A 27,250-nucleotide genomic window follows, 5' to 3' on the forward strand; every position below is an offset into this window, starting at 1 on the left:
TGCATATACTGCAGCATGCATGCATGCACTGATGCTGCACAGCAGTACCACATGCATGGACAGGACGGATTCAGTGACTTGCCTTGAGCTTTATTTAGGCCTTATTCAGTTCTCAAAATTTTTCAAGATTCCTCGTGACATAAAATCTTATGACAAATACATAGAGCATTAAATATATATAAAAAAGATAACTAATTGCATAGTTACCTGTAATTTACAAGACGAATATTTTAAGCCTAGATAGTCCATGATTAGACAATAATTATCAAATAAAAACAAAAGTACAACAATAGCCAAACACAAAAAAATTCGCGAACTAAACAAGGCCTTAGTTCCCAAAAATTTTTGTAAAATTTTAAAATTTCCATATTCTTTGTTACATCGAATCTTGCGATACATGCATGAAGCATTAAATATAGATAAAATAATAATTAATTGCACAGTTTGTCTGTAATTTGCGAGCCACTGAATCTTTTGAGCCTAGTTAGTCCATGATTGGATAATATTTGTTAAATATAAACGAAAATGCTACAATGTCTATTTTGTAAAAAAAATAAAACTAAACAATGCCCAAATTAGATCCAGCCCTTCACATGAGACTTGGTTGTTTTTTCGGACATAGATAGCAGATAGCAGCATAATTCATAGCTTCAAAAAAGAAAAAAAACAATAATTCAGGTCTATAATTCAAATGGACATGTAGATAACAGCTTATCAAAGCACAATAAAACACAAGTCCAATAATAGACTAACTAGGCTTAAAATATTTAATGGCTCACAAATTCTAGACAACTATATAATTAATTATTTTTTATCTATATTTATTGTTTTATGTATGTATCATAAAATTCGATATAATGAGAAATATGAAAAATTTAAAATTCTACAAAAATTTATTTTGAGAACTAAACAAAGCCTTGAAGAAATAGATAGAGGAGGTAAGTTACGCCGTGACTTGCTCAAGGCAAGTCACCGAATCCCTGTCCGCATGGACATGCTATCTGGCTGCCGGCTAGCAGAAGCTGCAGCCTCTAGCAGCGTGCCTGCCTGCCCTGCTGCAACTGCAAGCAGCCTGCACACAAGCATATAGCATGCATGGAGATCTGCGTCGTCGTCTGCCAGCATGCGGAGAGAGCTCGAGCAGAGCAGCACCAGGGAAGGGAGAGACAGGTGATTCCTTCCTCTCACCAGCGGCCCAAACCATGGGAGCCCAACGACGCTCTCTTCCATCACGGCCCAGAGGCGCGCGCGAGATGGGGCCGGTCAGCACGCAACTGGGCTAGCTTTCTGAGCCCAGGACAAACCTCAGCACAGCCTGCAGCCTACGTACTCAAACCGAGGGACAAGGACATGGACATGCATCCATGATGGTCGTCACTCGTCAGTCTCTCTCACAAGTCACAGCGCACTTCATTTTGTTGCAACAACCAATCGTCAATCACAACGAATTCTTTTGCACAGTGACTACAATACAGGTAACCAAAATCAACAAGAAAAAGCAAAAAAAAAAGAGAGCTACAAACAGGCTAATCCGTGGCGTCCACTAGGAAAACAAAGGCATCTCCTCATCTCCAGCACACTGCAGCAGCCACAGCTCTGGCTACTCTGAACTCAACTCACAGGCATCATACATGAACTAGGGTTGCTGCTGCTGCTGTGCTGCATTTCCTTCCCAGGTCGTCGGCATTTGCAGAACAGGAAACCCCATCCATCCATCCATCCATCCGCCTGCCTGCCTTCCTCATTGACGACCTGTGCTATCTCTTCTTCGACTTGCACACGACAAGAGCAGCATCAATGCAATGCAGCAGGGTTAGTGACTGGGCCTGTACACAGCTAAAGACGGCCGAGACCCGCGGCCTCGCCCGCCGGCCTCACCTCTTCCCGAATCTCAAGCACTTGGAGTGTCTTGCTTCCGCCGCCAAGCTCGACGATGGCGGCGCCTGGGCCGCCTTGCTGTCCTTGGCCAGCTTCTCCATAGCGTTTATGAACTTGCGCAGGTGCCTGATGTACTCCGGGTACGTCTCCAGGTTGCAGTGCCCACCGCCTTTGATCCACAGCGGCTCGTACTTCTCCTTGGCTAGCTCCCACAGGCGCTTGCCGTGAGTGAAGTCCACGATGTCATCCGCTGTTCCCTGCCATATATGGATATACGGTTGTCGGTTCACAAAGTCGATCAAGATATGCACAAACAGTAGAAACTACTTGGTGGTGGTGGTAACTGAGAATCTGAGAACTTTTGGTCTGGGCGACATTGTTGGTCGTTCGTTAGTTCATTCATCAGGCAGGAGACATTGTTCAGCAATGCACATTTGAAAATAATACTTGGGAAATGGATTAAATGTATCATGGTTCAGAGTAGGGATCATATATAGGGGCATGCATGCATATACAGTTCCTGACTGGTACGAGAGGTGTCTAAATCAAAGGATTAATAGATTGGACAGACATTTGAATTAGATGATCATTGCAGCACGCACAAATGCAAGCGATTGTAAGTTCTATGAAGCAGAAACCTGGTTCCTGGACATACATTTGCAAGTCAAAACAGACACAGGAAACACCAATATGCAAGAAAAATGCTTGAGGTCAATAAGTTGCTGAGAGACAGATTAGTCAAATATTTGTGGTTACATCTTTTCATAATTTTGTTTCTAAATGGAACAAAATCATACAATTGTATGATGCATCTCGATAATACTAATTCAGATACGCAGAATGCAACCACAGTGAAGGAAAAAGTTAGATGATTTCAGATTATGAAAACGAGGTTAGAAGCCTACTCACATGTATGACTAACACAGGACAGGCAACCTGCTTTATTTTGTCGATGTTCTGTAAAATATATGGAAGTTAACCAGATTAGGATATCAAAATAAATGCTTTTCTGGAGCAGAAGGTAAATTATCAAATTATGGTGCAAACTCACCTTGAAGATGTCGAACCAAAGTGTCACTTTCACTGGATACAGAACCCGTATGCCAGAGAGTATACCACTGTGAAGGACAACCCCTCTTAACTTCTCCAAACGCGAGGCTAAATGCAATGTTGGTCCACTTCCAACTGATTGCCCATACAGGATTAAATCCTCTTCTTCTATCCCATACTCCTTTTTCAAGCAATCATAAACAGCCTCTATGTCATTGTATGTGTTGTACTCTGATGGCTGTGTTAGACCACAAAGGGAACTCAGTTAGTCTGCATCTGCATTACATACAACCTGGAAAATGGATACAGCTAGGTGCACAGTACATAGACAGCAACGTGCCTACCATCATTTATTATTTTCTAAATCGAAGTGTTCGTTAGTTCATAAATCTATGTGCGACTTATGGGAGCAAGTACACATGCAACATTATTCTTCATAGTCCAAGAAAGTTCTTGAGTAGGCATGATTACCTAAGCTGATGGTCCCTTAGTTCAAAAATTTTGTAAAAAGTATGGCTACCAGAGCAAAGGTGCCATCATGGTCTAGATCAAGAAAGCAATGGTCAGTCGTTCCCCGCTTCCTTGGGGAGTATTGATGGTGTAGGTGAAAATTGAAAGAGGCTAACCAGATATTTGCCAAAGTCCTGACCTTGGTAGCGTGTTCAATAATTCCTTGCTATGACAAACGGTGCCCATAGATCTATTGAAAAACATAGTGCTAAAAGGATAGGGAACAGTCCAATCTAGTAGGCGTCATCCCTAACAGTGTGGCACGATCATATACAGGAGACATCATGGTCTCAAGAGAAAAAGGAATTGGTGACTGTTCAAGGGAAAAAAAATAAAAAATTGGTGACTATACGTCATGACAAACCGACAATTTAATCCAGGACAACTTAACGTCAAATTCAAGCAACAAGAGAACCACACGTCTACCCTTAAAATCACTTAGATTTAAGAGACTTACTTTTCCTGTAGAGGCACCATAGCCTGAATAATCATAGCTGAAAATAAAACAGAGGAAACAACTTTAGTCAATGTAACAATTATTGAAGAAAATGTCGGCAAGCAATCCAACATAATAGTAATATTTTTATTGTTGTAAAGAAAATTCACCAAAGCATCCCATCAAATCCAGATAGCAACTTTTCTGGTGTGGAAAAACTTTGTAGGTATCGACTAGATCACTAGAAAGTTAAACTTGAATTTGATGCAAAATTAGCAGATATATCCTGGTTGTTTTCTATGGATGGCCAGAAACAATGGGCTAGAACAAGAACAAAGGACATGGTACTCTTTGCTTTACTCTGCAAATCTCAACTTTTACAGAGTCATACCGATAAGAGGCACAAAATTGATCCTGGGTTCGCAGTTTCGCATATACACAACATAATTAGGGCACACTTCGAGGCTTTTGAGCATACAAATTCTGATCTTGTGTCGTAGTGGTGGCCGGTAACTAACTGAAATTTCTGAAGGCAAGAATGGTGGAGGTACACCAGGACCCGGTGCAGCATTTATCAGCAACAGAACAAAGACTTGTGAAACGATGTACCAGTACAATAATTGGAACTGTTCATGAGACATGGGATTCCACATGCCTTCTCCAAGTATAGATGATAAGGAAAAAGAACTAAAGAACTTGTTTTCCTAGCCTCGGATTCGTGGTAAGGAGATCAGGACAGCTTATAACTGCCATGCAGAAAACAACGGAGACACTAAAGCTGTACTTTTGCAGGCTTGCAGCTCTGACCGAACTATTCAGGAAAAGGAAAATTAAACGAGAGCACATGACTACATGAGTTCACAGATTGTTCAATAACATGGACAAAATCAGATCTCCTCACAATCAATTAGCAACTGGCTGACTCGTTGCGAACAGAGAAGATAATCCAATTGAACTCCCCTTTGGAATAAAAGCAACATGCCCTACATTGATCAAAATAAATGTACGTATCTTCGTAATGGGATGGCGTACAAACAACGAACAGGCATCCAAATCTACTCGCGTAGAAATAATATTAGTGGAGAAATAAAAATCTTAGAGGAACCGATCGAGCAGCAGAAGCAATGGAGGGGAGGGCAGAGCGGCGTATGTTTTGAGCTCACCAACCTCATGATGTTGACGCGGAGGTGCGCGCGGAGCTCGAGGAAGAGGCCGAACATCTGGCCGAGGTCGGCGGCGTTGCCATGGGAGTAGAGCAGCGTGAGCCGCGCGGCGGGGTGGCGCCAGAAGGCGGAGACGACGCGCGTGCCGGCCCTGGTGGGCAGCGCGCGCACCTCGACGCCGGTGTCCGGCGACACCCCCGTCATCCGCAGCAGGGAGCCGGCGCCGTCCTGGGCCTCGATGCCGTACGTCGCCGGCTCCGGCGGGAAGAAGGCCAGCCGCGCCGCCACCGACGACGTGACGTTGCCCATTCTACCCTGCCCCCTGCTGCCCCCGCGGCATGGGCTTCCTCCCACGATGGCGGGGCGGGGCTGGCTGGCTGCTGCTGCCACTGCCTATTCCGGGCGCGGGCGGGCGGAGGTGGAGCTCGCAGGTCGCAACGTGAGTGGGTGGTTGGCTGTTGTTCGCGCGGAGTTTTGCGGCCTCGTTTCTTCCCTCCGTCCTTATGAGGAAGCGAGTGGACAGGTGGAGTTCTTGTTTCTTTTTCGTTTTCCTTTTTGGCATTTTCTCTTATACTACCTTACTTATTTTCCTTTTTTATATTATTATAGTGTCACCTCTCTTTTGTGTGTACTCCCTCCCTGCGTGCACAATTAAATACGTACACTTCTACCATTTTAAATCAAATTTGTATCCTTATCAAAAAAAAATCAAATTTGTATCAAAATAAGTACACTCCTAAGTATGATCCACCTAGTTCTAGTATTTTTTTTACTTTATCTACTTTTAAAATGCAATCGTCACATACTAAAATATATTTAATAGGTTAAATATTTAATCAATAAATAATATTGAACAAAAACTCAATCGGTGATGGATAGCTCTGGTTTTTGACTTCACAAGAAGATCTTTTTACACAGATCGAGAAAACCTTCGAATTCTTGTGCTTTGGATGTGGAATAGACTGAGTCTTTTCCCCTCCTATATCCTCTAAAAAAGCTAAAAGTACACTTATTTTAGGATGGAAGGATTATTTGGATGTATTTTTTCTTTGGTTGCTCATATTTTGCAAACTCTCTATTTCTCTCAAAAATATTAAGTTTACGTGAAAAAAACTAAACCTTGAGTGAACCGAATATAATTCGGCTGGTTGTTTTTTTAAGTGTCCCCTCAAGTTTAAGCCTTTGACTTAATGCATATGCTCATTTTTTTTTGGCAGTCAATTCCAAGTTTAACTATATTTATAAAAAGTAATATCTATATCTATATCTCAAAAATGAAATATAAAAAAATATTAGTGATATTTTTTAATACCATAAATATTAGTGTTTTTAAATAAAATTGATTAAACATGAAATTTGATAATTTATTTGTACCTTTTTTATACATAATATTGGGTCTCATTTGAAAGGGTTTCTTCTGGCCTTGTTTAGTTCTAATTTTTTTTTGGAAAATCAACACTGTAGTACTTTCATTTGTATTTGACAAATATTTTCCAATTATGGACTAACTAGGCTCAAAAGATTCGTCTCGTCAATTCCGACCAAACTGTGTAATTAGTTTTTATTTTCGTCTATATTTAATATTTCATGCATGCGTCTAAAGATTCGATGTGACAGGAAATCTAAAAATTTTGCAAAATTTTTTTGAAACTAAACAAGGCCTATATAAAACAACTCTGAGCAACTCCAACCATTATGCAAATGGACTTGGCATTTACCAAAATGCATAAAACTCCAAAAAAAGCCCCTCCAATCATTATGCATTTGGACTTTGCATTTTACATAGCTATGCATTTGGAGGGAGAAACTTGACATATATGCCAAAGGAGTCCGGCTATGCAAATAGAGATCCGGGATTCTCGGTTCCACTCGCGGGCTTTTTTCTTCCCTTCGCGCGGTTTCCCTTCGCGCCGCCACCACTTCGCGCGATAGGAGAAGCATCGCGCGTCCTCCTTCGCCAGCTTCGCGCGTGCGTTTGAACGAAGCAGCGCACAATAGGACGACGCAACGCGCGATAGGACAAATCTACGATGCCTTCCTCATCAACGCCGGCCAGGTACGCCTTCTTCATCAATGCGATATCTAGGGTTTTGCTGTTGGCGGCCAGGTACGACGAACTGATGGCCAACAGACGACGAACTGGTACGGTGAACGGGAACTAACGGAACGGGAGATCGGTACTGCGATCGGTACTGCGAACGGGAACGACGAACTGCGCAGCTCACGATCGGTACTGCGCGGCTGTTTGGTGCGGGAATTGGTGAATGGGAGACGACGGCGGGCTGTTTGGCGCGGGATCGATTGGCCGCGCGGGAAGGAGTGCTGCGAAACAAAATTTCCGAAAAAAAAAGATGATGGACTTGGCATTTTGCATAACGGTTGGAGATCACCCGATTTTAGCCTTGCCATTTTCATTTGGGGGTTTGCAATTTGCCTAAAATGCATAACTTCAAATACATAATGGTTGGAGATGCTCCTACGCTGTACTAAAAAAGTTGTTTTTCTTTCTTTTAGAAATATGAGTCACGGAAAGGAAAAACTAGCTTCCCATTATCGGCTTCTTCAAATGAGCCAGAGGCGAAGGAAGCTCCGCCAAACATACTTTAGGGATCATAAAAAAACCAAAGAAATTTTAAGATTCTCCGTCACATCATATCTTACGGCACATATATGAGTATTAAATATAGATAAAAAAAAAACTAATTGTACAGTTTGTCTGTAAACCACGAGATGAATCTTTTAAGTCTAATTACTCCATAATTGAATAATATTTATCAAATAAAAATAAAAGTTCTACAGCGTTAAAATCAAAAAACTTTTAATCTAAACAAGACGTAGGTTAAACTTGAGATTTCATCAGCTCCTCGATACGTAGCGACTGACTTTTCCAGGAGCTGAGGAAGTGAGGTGAAGGATGGCTGACGCCTCCCTGACAGGAGAGAGAGAGAGAACTGTGAGTCTGTGACTATTGTGTGAGCAAGCACAGAACAGAAGCAACGAATTGGTTGGAGGGAGGTGGTCAAGATTCGGTCAAAAGTGAAGCGTAGTAAAGCAAAGCACAAAGGACAGTGGCAAGTGACTGGCCACGGCCAGTGAAATGATGAGTGACTGAGATGGCTGTGAGCCACTGTGCCGTGGGCCCTGCCCTAGCAGCAGCTGCCGTCGCCCGTCAGGCATGAGGACCTCAGTTTTCGTTGATGATGTCCAGCGTCCCTCTGGTTTCCTGCACCACCGGCAGTCCGGCATTCTTTGCTCTTCTTGGTGCTTGCTCGAGTTGGTTGCTGAAAGTTGCCAAGGAACAATAATGGAGCGACGAAAATTTACAGTGCCTGTGAGCACTGCATTTTCCAATTTGACGAACGCAATGCTCTGTCGGAGCCGGAAGGCGTGGCTAGTATACTGCTTGCGGGAGTAGAGATAGAGGGGCTGAAGACACAAGTAGTCAGTTAATTTCAATAAAAACGATGGTAAAGTCACATAATTAACGCGTACTAGAGTACTGGACAGAACATTCTCATTGTGCTCATCTTTTGAAGCCTCTGCCCTCTGCGTAAGAATGATCGCCGGGTAAAGAGGGAAAAAAAAATGCACGCATCGGACGTCTCACCATGGAAAAAGATGGCGACGTCGTCGCATCGCATTTCTGGAATCCTCAGCTTTTGGTGTGGTGTGCCAACGCAGTGGACTGGCAGACGTAAACTTCCTCGCAACCATATGTGCAAGTATCTACTGTACGGTGCATGAGCAGAGTATAGCAGCAGAGACAAAACCATGTGCTAGTGCAACCCCCTACCATTGCACTGCACCTCTCTAGTCTCAACTCTCAACTGACGCCTCAATCACTTCACCTGCGCCTGGAACTGGAATAGCCTTCAATCCATTTCTCGTTTAAGGTCTTGTTTGAAGATTATCGGTTTCACCTCAATTCACAAGTTACATGTTTAGATGTTATTGAATTTACCTCAATTTACAAAAATGTTTTGGTAGATTAGAGATAAACTGAATTGATATGCATCTCATTACATTCAAACAAAGGTCTTACAAGACTCCCTTTTAATTTAGTAACCACAGGTGTTCTTTTTTTGAATTCATCACGATGTAAAACTAGCGTATCAAAAGCGGCGTCATTTCCTATGAAACAAGATAAATTGCCTGTGCCTGAGAAAGGCATTCTGCGAGTGATGGCATCTATACACAGCTATGCAAGCTCTCCTTCTGTAGCTCTCTTTTTCGATGCAATGCGACTTTTGCATTTCTGCTATCATCTCTATGCAAAGTATGCATGTCACTTTTATATCAAAGTCAAGAATGCTACCGCTTATTTCACTATCCCGCTCAACGTGACACAGTGATACACCATCAGCTGCATCCTGGAATTCGTACGCATTTCGTTCCTAGGGATTTTGCTATTGTACAGTGAAATTGTACATATAATTGTACTGTACACAGGGAGAGATAAGAGGAGTGAGGCAGGCTGTAAGCTTACAGCCAGCTTAGGCATAGGAACTAAAAAACTTTGCGAGAGAGATAAGTGAGCCATATATTAATAGTGAATAGGTAACTATTGTATGAGTATAGTTTATGGTTGGATTTGGATCGACCATTGACACATGCTGAATATGACAAATGTACAGTACCACCAATGACCAATGTGCTCAAGAGGTAGGCGTAGGACCATGACCTCATCATTCCCTCTACCAACCAGCCAGGACCCACACCTCCAAAGTTTCCTGGGACCACATGCAGCTCTGCCTTTGATGGGCCTAGGTGGTCAAAGGAAGAAAGGCCCGTTCAACGGAAGAATTTCCCTTACCTGGTTGCATGTGGCTACCAGAATGAATAGATAGAATTTGAGATAGAATACACAGGCACGCAAGCAGCATACTATTGTAGCTAAGCTACTTCAGCCTCCAGGCTTCTTTTAATTGCCGCCCGAACACTAACAACAGGTCCTTCATTGTCCAAAATAACAGCATCTACAAATCCTTTTTGTGTGGAGGATTATGGTTGGAGCCCTTTACAATTGTAGTTGGACAGCCTCCTACCTCATATTCATCATGATATTGTCTACTAATCCATGATACTCCTATAAGATAAGCGATTAGTCTATATCAACCGAAACATGTGAGGTCACACCGGATGAAAGCGTACATGTCAATTTTGACTCTTGTATTGATCGAAAGCATCTTCTGTACAACAATAACTAGTGGCATATGTACTGTGTAAGCACTAAACAGGCCAAATATGTACACGCCTGAGGACTTGTCATCTTACCCATGCTAGAGCAGCTATTTCCACACTTTGACAGCACCGTCTCTGCTGGCTGATATCAATCTCTGGCTAGACAAGTTGAAGGATGCCAGCGCGAGTATTGCATCACGATGGCACCCGGCAGAATCTGCGGCTGCCACTGCGAGCTGAGTCTTGGGCGTCAAACCAGAGACCGTGGTACTCTGTTTGTACATTTCCTGGGCAGAACACAAAAATCTGTTACAAACAGCAGTTTGCAGAAGCAGAATGCCTTTCATGGCTGTTAAGTAAATACTGGGGAAGCGTGAATGGAAGGTTAAGGCAAAAGAACTACCGAACAAGGACTGAAGGCTACCTGCACGACTTGTACTCCAAAACTGGATCTTATATCGTAACTCTCATCGTTTCCAACTGCTTTCTCCAAAATATCTCCTTTTGCTGATCGGACTTCTTTCGCCGAGGGACCAGCAATACAGAAGCTTTGCTCAGGCCTTCAAATGTCAATACAAATCATCATTATGACAGTAAGTGGATTTAAAAACCAATTATGAACCAAGAGGGGCAGTACAGATAGAATTGAACCTTGCTTGATCCCAGTAACGAATCTTCAAATCTGTTCCTCCAGTTAATAGATCACCACCTGGTAAGGGCAGCAAAGAACGTATGCCTGGACGGCGTACAGGTGGGTCATTCAATTGATCGATTCTGTACTTATAATTGCCTGCTCTTCTTGTATCTTTGATGATTGGCTTGTTAACAGGCCTTGATGGTGCCTTTGACATCACAGCTTCATTGTCAGTGCTCGCTGTTCTAAACATCTGCATAGTTTGTTGAATATTCCAGATGCAAATTTAGTGTTTGATATGGGCATATGATTTAGTTGCTCACTTCTCAAAAAAGTGCAAATACTTCTTAGAACATGACACAAGGAAAAGGAACATGAAAATACTAAAACAATAGAAACATTCACTTTATAAATCTTTCACACCAGGAGCAGATTTAATTCGGGAAGGAATAGATATTTTTTGGGTTATGGCACTGAATCAGAAAACTTTTTATTACCTGGTGGCAACTTCCATTCTCAGCATTCCACAGAGAAACTTCGTTGCATCCGGCGGCAACAAAAACTAATGGCCTTCCAGCAGAAGATATTGAACTTGGTGGAGGTATAAGCAAGCATAATTTCTCTATAGGGCTTACTGTTGAATAGTTCCATGAGTTAACAGGCAGTAAAAACCTATTGTCCCACAATGTAAGGACGCCTCTTGAAGAACCTGAGATGAACCAATTTCCGCACTGGCCCACAACAAGTGCTGATATATAGCCCTCCTCCGGAGAGGATTTAAATGACCAAGATTCTGAGTTGGTTCTTGTATCCCATTTATGGATGCCACAATGTTCAGTGCTGAAAAGAACAGTTGGGCTAAAGCTGTCTGATGAACAATTTACAACACTGAGAATCGCGCCTTCTTTAATATCATTCCTTTTTACATCAACAATTCCAGCATACCTTTCCACAACACTCCCAACACTACGTGCACAATCCACAGAAAACAAGTGTAATGTTCCATCGCTAGCACCAACAATAACCTGTGAAGTACCATGAACCATTGTCGTGCATAGAGCTCGGCTATTACCCATGCTGTATGTTAACCTAGATCTGAAGGCAATGTCCTTTTCCAACTTTCTTGTATCCCATATTTTGATACTTGAGTCATCTGAAGCAGTCACAAAAAAGGTATTGTCATTTGACACGGCAATGTCATTGACAGACGAGCGATGCTCCTGGAGATGTGCCACTAGAATTCCACGAGGCTTCCATCCAGTCTCCAGGTTCACTGCTGATCTGGAGAATGGCAATCCTCCAGTGTCAGAGTTTGGAATGCTATCCCCTTGCAAAGAGGAACTGCTCTTCATAGAGTCACTGATGCTCAACTCTCGCCGCTTGCTACTGAAATGATCATCTCTAGTCTGCACGCCAGGACGGTTGGGTTCCAACCAAGGTAGCCGTATTGAAGCTTTATACACTGATGAATCAGGGAGCATGTGTGTTTCTCCTAAACCCCGCTTATCAGCACAAAAAGAATATGATGGTATTCCTTTAGATAATCCATCATAAAAGGAGCTATTTGCAGCAGATGCTTGTAGAGCAAAACCAGAATATAGCGATTTGTCAAAAGAAACAGATTCTTTGACATCCAAAGACATGTTGCTGGAAATATTAGGGCCTTTCAGTCGCCCAATATCTTCAAGGTTGGCTGAGGATCCACTTTGTGCTGTACCACGGTATCTTCCACCATGTATTATCTGTTCTTTGTTGCCACTGCTCTTCAGTAAAATGTCTCCAATGTCCTGAGCATCCTCTAAAGCTTGGTAGAAGATTGATTTTGGTAGTGGAGACTTAAGACATGAAAGAAGAGCAGTTTCAGAGGCCAATGAAGGTGGCTCCCTGTGTAGGAACTGCCATAGATGAGGAGAAAGGTACACATAAGTATCTACAGATCCTAAGCTCTCGCTGCAGGCAGCAACAAATCTTACTGCAGACTGCTTAACCCAATTGATTGGATACCGGAGCAGGGGGAGAACCTTTACCAATAGACCAACAATTACTCTTTTTCTCAAATAACCACTCCTGCACATCATGGTCAAGCAATCAAGTGCATTTACAAGGACAGCCTCCATACCATCACTTAGTGCCTGTTCAAGATATGGCAAAAGATATTCCTCAACACTCCTTGCTCCAATAAAATAGCAAACATAGACAATCTGGCCAAAGAAAACTGCACGGAGCTGCTCATCATGATCATTTAGAAATGCTGGAAGTATAGGAAGAAGAAAATCATTACTTTGTCTGTAACCAAAGAAGTAACACAAATAACCTATATCCTGCAGAAGAGCTCTACGGGTATTAGGTGTCTGCTTTTGTCCCATCACCAAATCTTGCACTATCTCATAAATAGATTTCCTCAGCTCTGCAAGCTGGCGAAAAAAAGTATCTTGCTTCTTCACTGGTAAATCTGCAGACTGTGATCTGGGAACTACCACTGATTCATCCAGAGGTCGAATATCCGCTATGCTACGAGAACGAAGTAGGAACCTATAGGCTGTTAAAGCCAGCTTATGAATGTTGCTAGCATAGCAAACCCTAACACTCTCTTCTGTATCATCAGGGAGCAAAGAGAGCATTGGGAGTATGTACTCAGGGAATATAACAGCATCACTGATAGGGAAATCTTGCACAAGACACAGAACATCACATAAGGTTTCCAAAGCAGCACACCGGACAATGGCAGAAGGATCTGAAAGCATCGCAATCACATAGGGAACCACTAGCTGTAAACGACTATCATCATCTATGTATGTGGACGAGAACTTCAGAAGAATGAGACTGGCTCTTCTTAGCTCAGGTTTTTTCACACTGCGTATGCATGAGCAGAGTAATGAGGCAAGCAAGACCATGCCTTCACAGCTCACCTTGGAGTCCATCTGCTGAAAAATGTCAAAACTATAGGTATCTGACTGGTCATCATAAGCAGCCACCAAGGAGGGTAAATGACTCTTTGAGATCTTCTTCACATGAGATACAACATTGTTCCGACCCATCAAACCAGTTCCAATTTTCCTTCCTGCTGGATTAACTAGCTGCGAGGACTGATTACCACTTGCACAGGAAATGCTTGGTGCAACAAAATGTTCGATGTCTTTTGTGACCTTTGTGCTTGTGTTGTTACTCCTGCTCTCCACTTCTTTGAGGAGAAAATTGATATCTCCAACAATATGTTGATGGTCTACAGGAGTTATTTTCTTAACTATGGATGTGCTGTTCCTAGAATCTCCAGGTGAGTTTAAAATTTCCCCTCCCATGACTTTTCTCCCAGATGGTTCACTATGCTCACATGATGTAGATCTTTCAATTTGTTCAGTTGTTGAGCTGCCCATCATTATTTCATGTATCTTCTCAAAATTTTCTTGAGTCTTTTCAACCTGCAAAGAGAATTATGTTTATAACTTTGCTGAACAGTAGTAGAGAAACTAAGGTTACTACAGACTTGAATGACCCTTTACCCTGGCATCGGAGTCAAGTGGAACAATGTCCGAGAAGAACTTGTGCAGAAATTTTGAAAAATAAAATGGGAAAACAACAGATTCATATTTCTGCAGATAGCTTCGACATGGTAGCCTTTTTTTGGGGTCCAACTGGATCATGTGAAGTATCATGTCACGGATACCAGTATCTTGTATCTGCATGCACAAGGTTATTTTATATTTTAGCGGCTTTGCATAGGTAATATCTGAATGGAATCCAACAATCCTCTAGTCAAATAAAACCAGAAAATAGAAACAAAATCAGTAAAGAAATTGATGATGAGGGTATAGCGTGCGAATGAAGGTACATGAGAAAAATGTAGTCTTACTGTCCACATGCATCTTTTATAAGCACAAAGTTTTGACAAATAAATCGCAAACTGGGGGAAAAATAGTGTGCCTTGGATCAATATCATTTCCAGTTTTTCACTGATTAGTTCTGTAGAATATCATGCTCTGGAGTAAGGGCATAGGGGCATACTGGATTAGATTATCCCTTTTTTATCAGCATTTGGCAGTGTTGAAAAAAAAACAATGGGAAACTGTTGAGAACCTTTAGCACATGAATGCTAAGATTTTTCAATTGATATATCACTAACTCATGTAACAGAAAATCATGAACATGAGAAAAGTATCATGAGTTTGCTCATCCAGGATTGCATCTAGCATTGCTGCATTTAGGTATGCAAAGGTTTTGGCTCATGAAAGCTCTTTGGAGTTGAAGACTCTACAAATACAATCCATTTGAATATATCCATATTGATCTCTTTAATGATATACACTGGTCCAGTAGGATACATAGGTATTATTCAGGCATAAGAGGTATGAACAGTCCCAGCTTCAGCCATTTAGAACAGGGCATGCAATATCTGTGCAGATGTACCAACTTAAATCATGCATAGCAATCATTCACTACCATGTTCTCTTACATGCTATATAAATATTCATAATACAAGAAATTTGGCAAAGTACAGGTTTTGAATATGTTAGAAACGATATATCAATATCATGAGTGTCTTGGTCTCAAAACTAGTACCCAGGTACACTTTTAGAACCAGAAACAAGATTAAATATGAACTAATTGTCCCATCGGAAACAGATGTGCACACCGCAGACTCATGTTGCAACCAAAAAACAGTATATAGATGCTAAGAGGTAAGTGGCGATAATAGAAACATTACAATGATTCATAACGAAGGATTAAACTATTGAAGAAGAGTAAAGGAACAACATAAAAACCTTTTCTAGGGTATGTATGGGGTCATACTGACCACGCCGATAAGCCAGAAGTTGTGAAAGCTCAAAAAGTGGCTGGCCTTCAAGGAAAAGTTCAGCAAGAACACACCTGGAAAGAAGATACATAATATACCGTCCAATGGTCAGCATTTTAAAAAAAGAAAATGGCTGCCAGAACTCTAACCTAATAGAGTACTGCTAAAAATCATGTTTCAAAATCCAGAGTTCTAGCAACTAGCAACCACTAATCTACTTTTGGAGCTGACATACAGTCCACGAAACTAAACCATGAGATGTGATTTTGTGAAAATACTTAATGTAGACAAAAACAAAGTTAATGAGGACAAAAAAAGTAACTGTTACAAAATCTCTATTTGAATTTGCTTCCAATATATGCAAGCAAGTGACAATTAACATGATATATTTGTGAATAAACATGAAGCTCCAAAAGAAACCAAAATATTTTCAAGCTAGCTGTGTATTTCAGTGGAAGCCTGTCTCAAGGGTCAAGAAAAGAATAGTTCATGGAGAATGCAGGTTCAATGTCGTTGGTATAACAATAGTTTTGTGCACTAACTTATGAGAACTGTCTTGCAATAATCATCATCTTTCATCTAAACGTAAAACAATCTGTTCCCCCTTGCCACAGAAGAACAAATGACACTACATCCCATTAGATGAAACTAGAATGCCCAAGAAAAAAAATGATCATAGGCAAACTATTTGACAAGGAAAGGATATACTGTCATGCCAGGTGAAGAGGTCAAACCTGAAACAAAACTAGCTCTTAAAGAACATGGAGAAAAATTAAAATGAATGTGAACATACCCAAGAGAAAATATATCCATAGATGGTTGCAAAGGTGCATCTGCTGTAACTTGGGACTCACCGCCGTGTTCGTAAAATCTCTGCATAAATTGGATTCATTCACAAAATAGAAAAGAAGCAACGAAACAGTTGTGTTAGATCAAAGATGTAGCATAAACAACTCACATTATAGATATCGACAAGATTGCATCACAATGAGTATATCCCTTCTACAAAAAATAATCACTAGTATAGCAACTATTCCATCCTTGATAACAATAGCAGGTTTCAGGATGCAATGTTTCAAGTCGCACAAAAATGGCAACATCAAAATGTTGTCAAGAAAAGTAACTAAATGAGACGTTGATTGTAACCAGTCTTAAGTCTTAACACGTTCACTCAGTGATAGTTTTAACCTGTACCATCTTGCAATTACACACAGGATGCAAATACATGTACTGAAGCAAGCTGCATTTGTAAAAAGGAACAAATGGGGAAAAATGAAGCAACAAGGATAAATTATCCAGAGTGACTGTTTAGGAACTTTCCCGGTGGCACCTCCCAATTTTTCACAGGCACAGAGAAAGATAGCATATAAATTTCAAGTAAATTAGATTAAGGGGCTCACTTCAGGTGCTAGATAGCATCTTCGTCTTCCTCCAGTGTCAAAGTAGAATGAGAAATCGGATGGATCATCATCCGGGATAAACGTTGGCTTGAATGATGCAAAGTCCGCAAGATATAACCAATTCCAAGAAGTAACGAGCACATTCTCACATTTTATGTCACCTAACCGCAAAATAAATAAAAAAGTGTGAAAAATAACAGCCAAGAGAATTTTCTTCCAATGCGACTCAGACAAACCCTTCTCACCATGGCAAATTCCCTTACTATGGCTCTGCTCCACTGCATGAATTAACTGCACAACCAAATGATCTGAGTCGGCAACCATCTCTGGAAAGGAAAAGAAAATAAAGAATGACTCTTACATGCCCCACTAATTTTAGTGTAACATTTATATCTGCAATTAGCAGTGAGAATTTATCCCTATGGGCTATGGAGTATGGACACCAGCAGGATCAACTTCTACACCTTTGTATATATTGATAGTCGTTGAACACACACACACACACACACACACACTACACCAAAGAAAAGAGACGTCACCTGAAAGGCAAGCCATTTCTTTGCAATCTGACTGAGGAAAGGGCGTGTACTCAGTCGATCATGCAAGTTGTTGAAGAAGTACTGTCTCAGGAGATACGCTGCCTTATCTGTTTGCAACCAAACCTGAACAACATTGGAAGCCAATTCAGCACGTGAACTGAGATGCAACGTACATCCATTGATTCGTACTATAAAGTGGCAATTTCAGACACATGCTATCTTGTGCAAAAAACATCGAAATATAGTGCCTATTATATCACTAACTTTTCATCAGGATATAATCAAAATAGGTAACCCACAGCATATAGAGGCCAAAAAATATTACACCACTTGAAAAGGAAGTTAAACCAACTTATTGCCATTGTAGTGTTAGCTTAGCTGAACCAAACATACAGAGTACAGTACATGGGGTAAAAAAACCGCTAAACCCCACTTAAATTTCCCTTAGAACATGCAACTGCGCATTGGTAAAGTGTCGTCAATGCCCCCCCCTTCTCTGAAGCTGTAGCCTACGCCGTACAGGCGAAAGTTCACCAGAATCGGGAGGGTAAGCCCTAAGCACGGAATCCTCACCTGGAAGGGCAATACGTGGGACCCCTCGATCCCCTTGAACGCGTTTCTAATCCGTTCCAGCCTCCGCTCGTGCTCCTGCGAAACCAGCGGCGGGATCTCACGACCACGATCCGGAACCAAATCCGATGGAAGTCACGAGGGGATTGGGGGGCGCCTGCGAGCAGCCGCCAGCCGCACGCGGGTTACCTTGAGGTCGATGGGCTCGCCGGCGCGCTTGAAGTAGACCTTGACGAGGAGCAGCCCCTCGTCGTGCTTGCAGCGGACGGACTTGAGGAAGCGGCCGCGGCTGACGACGTCGAGGAGCACGAGGTTGTAGGTGGACGGCAGGTCGTGGAGGTAGTACTCCGTCGCCGACGCCTGCGTCGTCCGCGCGATCTTATTCCCCATCGCGGCCTCCGCCTCCGCCGCCGGCGATGCACTCCCGGCTCGCCGGCGACGCCTGGGGCTTGCTTCGCTTCGCTGCTCGCTTCGCGGGGTTCGTCGTGGCGTTGCGTGGGGCGTAGGCGATCGAATCGGGTCAGCCAGTCAGGTCATGTGTGGTCTGGCCTGGTGTTTTGGGCTCGAACACGCTAGCCCTCGTTCGCAGTTCGCACGCGGCACGCCACGGCCAGTTCGATGGGGATTCGTTTTTGCACGGATGTCTTCTGGACTTTTTGCACGGGAACGGCTTCAGTTCCGAGCTAATTATATTTATCCATCTGTTACCGTCTAAATCTAGCACCTAATTATTCCAATTTTGTTACAGAGTCAAAACGTTTCAAGTTTGACTAAAACTATATAAAAAATTAAAAAAATTATGACATAAAATAGATAACTATGAAAATATAATTAATAAAAAAACCTAATTATGATAACATAAATATTATTATTTTATGATATATATAAATTTAATCAAACTGAATATTTTGATTCTTCAAGGAAGTTAAAATGACTTATAATAATTCGGGATGGATGGAGTATATGTTTCCATACCCTCTCAATTTGAAGTCAAGCTTGATTGGAGTCACATGACAATAGTTCTCATTATATATTTACTTTTCTGCCCGCTATCCACTGCTTTGTGTGTGTGGGAGAGAGAAAGAGAGAGAAGTGAGGGCATGAGGGCATGAAAAACATGCCTGACGTTCATAATCTGCGGTAAATAAAAACAGCAATTTGTTGTAAGGAAAAAACACAAAAACGTAGGCTTAGGATCAGAAATGAACAATATTTGATAGTTGAGGTGCCATGTTTACAGGTAAAGATAGGGACAGAAATTCGACAAATCAAAGAGTCAATATGTCAAAAATGGACTTCTAGTGATCTATTTCAGCAATGCTTGGAACAAGGGTTGAGTAGAGAAAGAATGGAGTGAAATTGCACACAACAACACTGCTGATAGCACAATGTCAGCTGAATAAAGTCGGCATGCTACAACAGGAACAGGGTTCATCAAATTACAAAGTGACCTAAATACACTCATTTCAAGGTACATTGAGAAGCGAGGTGCCAATCATTGAACAAATCAGATTCTTTCCCAGTCAGTCTATGAACCTCACATAGGCTCTAGCAACGCTTACAGTTATTGTCAAAGGCTGGCAACATCCTGCAATGTAAACACTGATCAATGTCATGATAGTTGTGTAATTATAATTGTAGCAATGAATCGGTCATACGAATTTCTTACTGGTGATGTCTAGTGAGTTAGCAGGGAGCATCATCTTCATTTCCGTTACCAGATTCTGGAAAAAGAAAAATGGTTACTTAACAGGAAAACACCTAATGAGGCTTCTGCCAGGAAAAGTGGAAAACTAGCAAGAGAACAAGGTCAATACCTTCAATGGCTGATAAATTTTCTTCTTTGTAGACCCCAAGAGGTGAACCACGCACAGATAAGAGCATCTCGCCATTCTTGGGTAACCTTACGGTTTTGGGCGTCATGCCACAGGATAGTCGGTTACTCACAGCCTGTTAAGGAGTATGTTTATACGCATTCCAGGAGCAAGCATTTACTTGGGAAACATGATACTGTAGAAATATAATGCAATACAATTTTTACCAAATGTATATACTGGAAAGAAGAAAAATGCATACCCCAGGCGTCTGAAAAGCTTCTGCTGCTCCTGCCATTTGGCCTTCAGGCTGCTCACTCCAAGCCTTCAAAGCAGCATGCACTCATAAGTCATAAGAGTAGTGAAGTCTACAGCACAAACATATGGTGTCGCTACAGGCAAAAATACTTACAAAATCACTGAAATTGCTAGTGCGCCTATAGAAGTCTTCCCCAACTGAATATGCGGTAGCAGAATATCATTTAAGCAGTCTGACGTTAGCTGGCTACAATGAAGTAATAAACCATTAGTAGGTAGATGACTTGGTCAAACCTGAATCCTTTGGAAACTGAAGTCCATCAGCAGTTGTGAATGATGCAATTGAAGCTCGCAGAGTCCTGTCATCTGCAAAGTCTCCAATCATCCATTCGTCGCCGTTATTCCATTTCAGCTCAAGCACATCATACTCCTGATTCGGAACAACCGATACATCGGGCAAGTTCTCCTGAAAATATTGCATAGCATTTCCCTCCAATTGCTCCTTGGAATAATATGACCGTACCAATTGCAACTGGTAAGATATGTTCCCATCCTCTGCATCTTGTGCCGCTTTGATGGCAGTAATCCGACGCTCGCCTGTTTATTGGAACTCTGGGTTAGCAATTTTGAATGTTACTCGTTGCATGAGAATATGTAAACAGTGCAATTATGCCATGCATTGCTGATTCAGAAAGAAAACAGTTGGCCTTAAACGTTAACGCCTGAGCAGAATTTAGGGAAACATAGGCCTTGTTTAGTTCCAAAAAATTTTCAAGATTCCCCACCACATCGAATCGTGTGGCACATGCATGGAACATTAAATATAGATTAAAAAATAACTAATTACACAGTTTGCCTATAATTTGCGAGACGAATCTTTTGAGCCTAGTTAGTCCATGGTTGGACAATAATTGTCATATACAAACGAAAGTGCTACAGTAGCAAAAACCAAAAAAATGCAAACTAAACAAGGCCATAATTCGACGCTGCCCTTCTAAATCTGCAAAAACAGAACTACTTTAAGACCCTATTTGGAAGGTGTGATTTATTTTTTCCCCGTGTTCCTGTATTTTTGCACTAAGATTGAACTTATTCCTGTGAAATTCCTGCATTACAAACAAGCCCTAAGCTGTTTGACCTACCACTATCAGGCTGTTTCAGTTAACTTTTGTCAGATTGAAATGATTCTTCAGTCTAGGAACTAGAATAGCTAGCTCAACTAGTTTCTGATTGTTGCTGCCAATAAGAGTTCCTGATACACAGGGCCAACTGAGCCACCCATCCCGGTTAACCAACCGGTAGAGCTGGTACAAAATACTCCACTTCAGAGCACGAGATCTTCTTTCCGCACCGAAATCTTGCCCCAGCTAACAGAGACTACGGCCAGATAATATGCTGGCATGATGCATCAACATCCAACCAAGAGCTGAAATCTAGCGCACTCCCTAGCAGAGATGGGGAGGGGATAGAGGGGGGGGGGGGGGGCGTACATTCTAGTTGGCTGAGCCATATCAGCCGCTCCTCCGGCGGCGCGTCGGCGCCAGGAGGCACCTGCGGGTCCGGCTCCGTCTGCCTCTGCGACTTGGCGGAGGGCGCTAGCCGTTTCCTCTTCGGCGGCATCGCGTCGGCTCCGCTGCGCCACGAGCAGGAGGATCTGGCGAGTGGATGCGGGGAGGGGAGATTTGGGGAGGAGAGAATCCCCCAGCTCTCGACGAGGGGAAATTTTCGAATAGGAGCAACGGGCACGGGCGTGGGGGATTTCGCCGCCTGCGGGAGGTCGAATAGGAGCAACGGGCACCCAGTTCTTACGGACGGCCCAGTGTACATGCTACCGGGTCCATGTTGGCCCATATATGGAGTGAGCGGGCCCAGACCGCATTACGCATGTTGCCTCATCAACAGAAAAAAAATACAAACTCTTTTTCTTAGATTAAAAAATTAGAAAATAAAAAGTACCGGTCCCATGTACTTTCATTTTTATTGGAGGTATTCTTGTACTTGAAATGAGTTTCTTTTAGCATACTTGAAATGAAATGAGTTAAACAGATATTTATTTGTGATGATCAAGTACGTATCTCGTATGCTCAGTTGATCATCACAAATAAAAAAATGAACTCTCTCCAGAGTAACAATATTCTCACTTCCTCTCAAGAAGAGGGAGGAACAGAGATGATGGCACCAGAGTAGGAGACAGGAGCACAAGGGATGCTTCAGCTATGCCCCCGCACAAACACATCAACATGCATGATTCCTCCCTGTCCCTCTCAACCTCGACTGTATATGTCCCTGGGAAATCCTAGGTTCGCAGCAAGATCACACAAACCTCACAAGGGCTGCAAACCAGCCAGGCTTTTATCCTTGAGAGCCTATGAACCTTGGCTGCGGCTGCCCCACCTTCTTCGTCCTAAAAGGAGCAACAAATCGATTGTCGAATGTCCTATCTATCTCCTGTTCTTTGCATCAGGGGGCGCGTAGACAGATATGCTACTGTAAAAGCTGGAACTGGTTATGGATTGGATCGTGGACGAATTTGGTCACTGGTGTACACACACAACCGATGGAGAGACAGTGTGTTCAGAGCTTCAGATAGCAAGTTGTTTGGCCTGCACAAATGGCCAATTTCAGATTGTCACTATCTCAACCTATAAGATTATTCTTTTTTGGGACAGATGAAGTACAATTTGAGTTTGTTTTCCTAAGTCAATCAGTCTCGAATCTGACTAGATATACATACAAAAGTTACTAATATTTATGATATGAAAAATGTCATTAGTTTGATCATGGAATATATTTTCTAGGTTAACATCTTTGTAGACGTAAATGTGGGTACGAGTTTTTCAAAAACTTAGTAAAACTTAAAGAGGAGTATGAGTATGGCATAGCATGATAGATAGCATGACTGCAGGAGCAATGATTCAAGGTAAGAAGGAATCAATCTGAAGGCGGCGTCACTCTCAGCATTCAGATAACACACGGAGCAGCCTTTGGTGCAGCAGAGCTCGGGTCCCTGAGATGGCATGACACCACCAGTCCACCACCGCTGCCCGTTGGCCGGCGGCGTCGAGAGGAGAGGACCGCGGGGCGGCACCGGGTGCCCGACGCAGCGGCCGCGTGGGATGGGTTTGGTTTGGACGGGACACCCGAGCACCTGATGTCGCTTGCATTGCAACAGGGTTTCATGGTGCTGCCATGCCGTGGCGTCGGCGCATGCCGGCCGTGAGGTGCACTGATCCCTGGATATCGCGCCGTCTCGCTCGGTCGCGGCCACGCTCGCTTCGACATCTGAAGCATGTGCGGTGTCAGTGTCAGTGCGCCATTCTACCCATCAGCCGCACACATGCATGAGGATACACGAGTTGAAGAGCCAAGAGCACAAGGCAAATGAGAATTCACCCGCGGTGTACATACACCTCGGTGGACTATTGATCATATTTTGTCGACAAAAAATCTTCTATCATTGTGTAGAAAAGATGTCGTGTGTTGTCTCGAAAAAAGTATCCTAAATATATCTAATAAGTTTATAAAAGATGCTGTTAACATTCATGATTCTAATTTCCAAATAGGCAAACTATCAAAATATATTTAATGAAAAATTAATATGCTTACTCCTCCCGTCTCAAAATAAGTGGACATCTTAAATTTTGAGAAATAAGAAGATTTTAATTTTAACATTTGTATTTTAAAATAGATTTACTATAAAAATATATAGCATGAGCATGATTGATCTAGTTATATTTGTTTGGTCAAATTTAAGATGAGATGTGTATTTATTTTGTGGCGATGTGAGTATTTAGCTTGAGAAATATAGATATCTTTTTCATGTATTTTAGATGAGCTTCAGATCGTTTAGCTTAACTCTATTCTTATATAAAATAATTAAAATGTATCTAAAACAAAGGGACTAGTACTGGCTAACGGCCTCCATTTTGGCCTTGGGTCGACACGGTGAAAACAGGCTGGTGGTGACTGGTGAGCAGCGATAGCAGTAATCAGTCCTTGTGGTTTCTGATATGTTCACCGTATGCCATCCTCGTCAGCCGTCACGGGCTCTCGAATTCAGCTCGTTCTGGACGCACGCAGCCTTTGCAAGAATGAGAATGCTCGATTATATATACTTATACGTACTGCTACAAACTATACACGTACAAATCAGACTACTACGCACGGTGCAGCTGAGCTCTACTACGCACGAGCACGAAGAAACAGCGCGCCGCACGCACACCGGCACACGCATGGCGCACGAACAGAGAAAGGAGCAGAGCGCGGGGACAGACAGGGGCGCTGCTCACGTCGCGGCTAGCCAAGAGCACAGGCAAAGCCTAGCAGCAAATCTCCATGGAGAAGTTGGAGTCCAGCAGCTCCTCGATCATCTGCTCCACGTGCTGCTCCTCCAGGAACCTGCCGCCCCACTGCGCGCCCGGCGGTGGCGTCGCGGCGGAGGCGGCGGCAGCGGCCGCGGAGGCTGCAGCCGCCGCCTCCCTCTGCCGCTGCGTGGCCTGCACGGACGCCAGGTTGAACCGGTGCAGCTTCTCGACGAGCGCCGCGGAGAGGAACGACGGGGAGGCGGCGGCGGCGGGCGGGTCGGAGGCGTCGGCGGGGAAGTTGGTGCGCGCGCGTGGCCCGCACATGATCCGAGCCGCCTCGTCGTAGGCGCGCGCCGCGTCCTCCGCCGTCTCGAAGGTGCCCAGCCATATCCGCGCCTTCCTGCAAAGCCAACGGCGGTCAGCTCCGGGAACCGGACGGCGAGGCGATGCGATGCGATGCGAGCCGAGGAACGAGGCCTAGGCTGGCTACGTACAGGAGAGGGTGGCGGATCTCGGAGACCCAGGAGCCCCAGTGGCGCTGCCGCACGCCGCGGTACCGTTGCTGCGGCCGGGCCATCGTCGGCGGTCGTCGTCGACGGCGGCAGTGCCACTACCGAGTCGCTCGACCTTCCCGTTGTCCGTCCGGCGACGGAGCCCCGCCCTTGTGCGATCGGGCTCGTGCTGCGCCCGCGGTGAGGAGGAGATCGCTGCAGAGGTGCAGCAGAGCAGGGAAGTGTGAGTGATTCGCCATTCGCGGGACATGGAAGGGACACCTATAAATAGGGGAGGGGGAAATGGAAATCTACTCAACGCCCGGAGGGAGGCTACCAAGTGGGTCCCACGAGAGAGAACGGCCCTGCCTCGTGCCGTCGTTGATTTCATCAGCGTGGTGGTCTGCTGAGTGCTGGCTTAGGGCTTGTTTGGCACATAGGACTAGGCTGCCCTTAAACTTGTACTTTGGGCGTGAGATAGGTGAGAAAATTTTTTTACAACGCGTAAATTGCGCATGTGAAGGTGAGGATTGGGAGTTGAACTCTCAATCTAGAGCTTTCCATCACTGGGACGCTACCATCCCGAGCTATAAAATCTAGTATCAATATTTATATTTTCAGATAAGTTTACTATCATAAAAATGGGACATGCTATATTTTCAGGTGTCTGAAATTTTAAATGAAAGCCGACAATGATTCTCATTCATTGGACCTAAATCAAATGGCTTCAAGCTTCTTCTTCCTTAATTTCTTTCATTTAGAGCCTATTCATTTGGCAGAGAAGTAATGTCTAAAAGTAAATTCGCTGATCTACTGTGAGAGAAAAACACTATTAAATGATAGACACATTTACCAAATAAGCTCAAGCGAACATGCTCTTAGTTGTTAGGTGTCTTTGGTTCTGCGTTTCCAGGCATCTGCACTATAGGAAGGGTGTATAAAAATATATCCCTCAATTGAGTAAATGATATAGTACTTATATTTTGATTCCATTAAATTAAAAACTTTTTGACTTCTCAAAGAGGAAAAAACGAGGGTTGCATTCCTGGCTGGAGGTAGTACTTGTGATTTGTGAACTGATCACCCAACTGTGCTGAGCTGAGCTTTTGGGCAGCAAGCCAGCAACTCATCTTGTGTGGAGCAGCGCAGCAACATGGTGTGGTCGAGTGATGCACATCGCACATCCAAAAGGATGATGCTCCATTGCTCCCTACCAATCAGATGATTCAGCATTGGCGAATGCAGGGGATGCTCTGTTCACGGAAAAGGCGAAGAATTTTCACCGCCCCTGTTGACTGTGGCGCTAGCTAGCTGAGCTTTCGCCGTAGAGACAAGGGGGCATGCCGGAGATTGGTCCGGGCACTCCCAGTGGCCAGGGGCGTCGGCCGGGGGAACGTGCGCCGGTGCAAGCCAGACAACGCAAGCCCACATGGAACCCGCACACATGAGTTGCCGGCCGGGGGAAAAGAAAAGGCGTGGAATCTCCAAGCAGCAATGCGATGCGCCGTGCACCGTGCGTGCATGCACCCAGCACCCGGACCCAATTTTTCTGGTGCGCTATGCTATCCATGGATTAGATTACGCTAAAACACATAACCTAGCTACTGCTAGATAAGCTACTGGTAGTGAGCATGCATGCATGCATGTACAAGACACAGCACATGTGACCCCTCCTCTGCATCATCAGTGTAGTAGCTAGCAGCTAGATGGTGTACTAAAATGGGCGGATCGAGAGATAGGACTACTAGGAAAGGAAGCGACTAGTAGTGTTTGGCCATGCCGCCATATAGACGTTCTGGACGACGACATGATCCTCTGCCGTTCGTTGGAACAGCACACCTACGCCTACTACTACGCGCTACATGTTGCCTGTCCATTGACCCGCTCGAAGAGACATGCTTAATTTGGTGATGCCAGCCCGTCGACGAGACTGAAGTGCTCTTTGTCTGAGACCCGAATCACTGGAGCAGAGAACCAGATGAAAACACATGGCGCCCGGTGCTCTGTCTATGTGCGTTTCAGCCAAGAGGACGTGTTGGTCCCTGTGCGTGCTAACGCTGCCGCTGCCGCTGCGCGGTGTCGCAGGTTGGTGTGCCCAGCAGCAGCTTGTTCACCGGGCCGGCGGCAATGGAGCCGACGAGCGCGGCGACCCTAGCGCAGGCGGCCCATAGGCAGCAGCGCCAACTTCCACGGCGGCGTTCAGGCTCGGGGCGCGACCATTGCAGTGGCA

General features: G+C 43.8%; 4 protein-coding genes across 7 annotated transcripts; all 4 read right to left on the reverse strand.

Annotated features, from left to right (window-relative positions):
• LOC8084641 (protein ABHD17C) lies at positions 1,388-5,524 on the reverse strand. Of its 2 annotated transcripts, none has more exons than XM_021458201.1 (6): positions 5,042-5,524; positions 3,896-3,932; positions 2,930-3,166; positions 2,788-2,835; positions 1,879-2,135; positions 1,388-1,766 (listed from the first exon to the last, which is right to left on the reverse strand). In XM_021458201.1, the coding sequence occupies exons 1-6, from the start codon at positions 5,344-5,346 to the stop codon at positions 1,742-1,744; spliced, it is 909 nt and encodes a 302-aa protein (XP_021313876.1). In that variant the 5' UTR covers positions 5,347-5,524; the 3' UTR covers positions 1,388-1,741. The 2 variants fall into 2 exon arrangements, with proteins under 2 accessions (XP_021313876.1, XP_021313875.1); XM_021458200.1 differs by having other exon boundaries at positions 1,388-1,772.
• On the reverse strand, positions 9,954-18,733 carry LOC8084642 (probable serine/threonine-protein kinase vps15). Of its 2 annotated transcripts, XM_002454665.2 has the most exons (12): positions 18,343-18,733; positions 18,157-18,231; positions 17,584-17,706; positions 17,290-17,335; positions 17,045-17,205; positions 16,438-16,517; positions 15,613-15,718; positions 14,353-14,529; positions 11,350-14,271; positions 10,870-11,105; positions 10,643-10,778; positions 9,954-10,505 (listed from the first exon to the last, which is right to left on the reverse strand). In XM_002454665.2, the coding sequence occupies exons 1-12, from the start codon at positions 18,541-18,543 to the stop codon at positions 10,326-10,328; spliced, it is 4,443 nt and encodes a 1,480-aa protein (XP_002454710.1). In that variant the 5' UTR covers positions 18,544-18,733; the 3' UTR covers positions 9,954-10,325. The 2 variants fall into 2 exon arrangements, with proteins under 2 accessions (XP_002454710.1, XP_021314649.1); XM_021458974.1 differs by lacking the exon at positions 18,343-18,733 and having other exon boundaries at positions 17,290-17,370.
• LOC8084643 lies at positions 19,344-21,989 on the reverse strand. 2 transcript variants are annotated; one of them, XM_021458839.1, is made up of 7 exons: positions 21,716-21,989; positions 20,520-20,822; positions 20,380-20,423; positions 20,230-20,292; positions 19,971-20,103; positions 19,823-19,877; positions 19,344-19,755 (listed from the first exon to the last, which is right to left on the reverse strand). In XM_021458839.1, the coding sequence occupies exons 1-6, from the start codon at positions 21,843-21,845 to the stop codon at positions 19,840-19,842; spliced, it is 711 nt and encodes a 236-aa protein (XP_021314514.1). In that variant the 5' UTR covers positions 21,846-21,989; the 3' UTR covers positions 19,344-19,755; positions 19,823-19,839. The 2 variants fall into 2 exon arrangements, with proteins under 2 accessions (XP_021314514.1, XP_002454711.1); XM_002454666.2 differs by having other exon boundaries at positions 19,344-19,741; positions 21,716-21,986.
• Positions 24,308-25,302, reverse strand: LOC8084644 (ethylene-responsive transcription factor ERF003). The gene is made up of 2 exons (XM_002454667.2): positions 25,024-25,302; positions 24,308-24,929 (listed from the first exon to the last, which is right to left on the reverse strand). The coding sequence occupies exons 1-2, from the start codon at positions 25,104-25,106 to the stop codon at positions 24,545-24,547; spliced, it is 468 nt and encodes a 155-aa protein (XP_002454712.1). The 5' UTR covers positions 25,107-25,302; the 3' UTR covers positions 24,308-24,544.

The sequence above is a fragment of the Sorghum bicolor genome, chromosome 4 (genome assembly GCF_000003195.3).
Source record: "Sorghum bicolor cultivar BTx623 chromosome 4, Sorghum_bicolor_NCBIv3, whole genome shotgun sequence".
In the NCBI taxonomy this organism is placed as follows: domain Eukaryota; kingdom Viridiplantae; phylum Streptophyta; class Magnoliopsida; order Poales; family Poaceae; genus Sorghum; species Sorghum bicolor.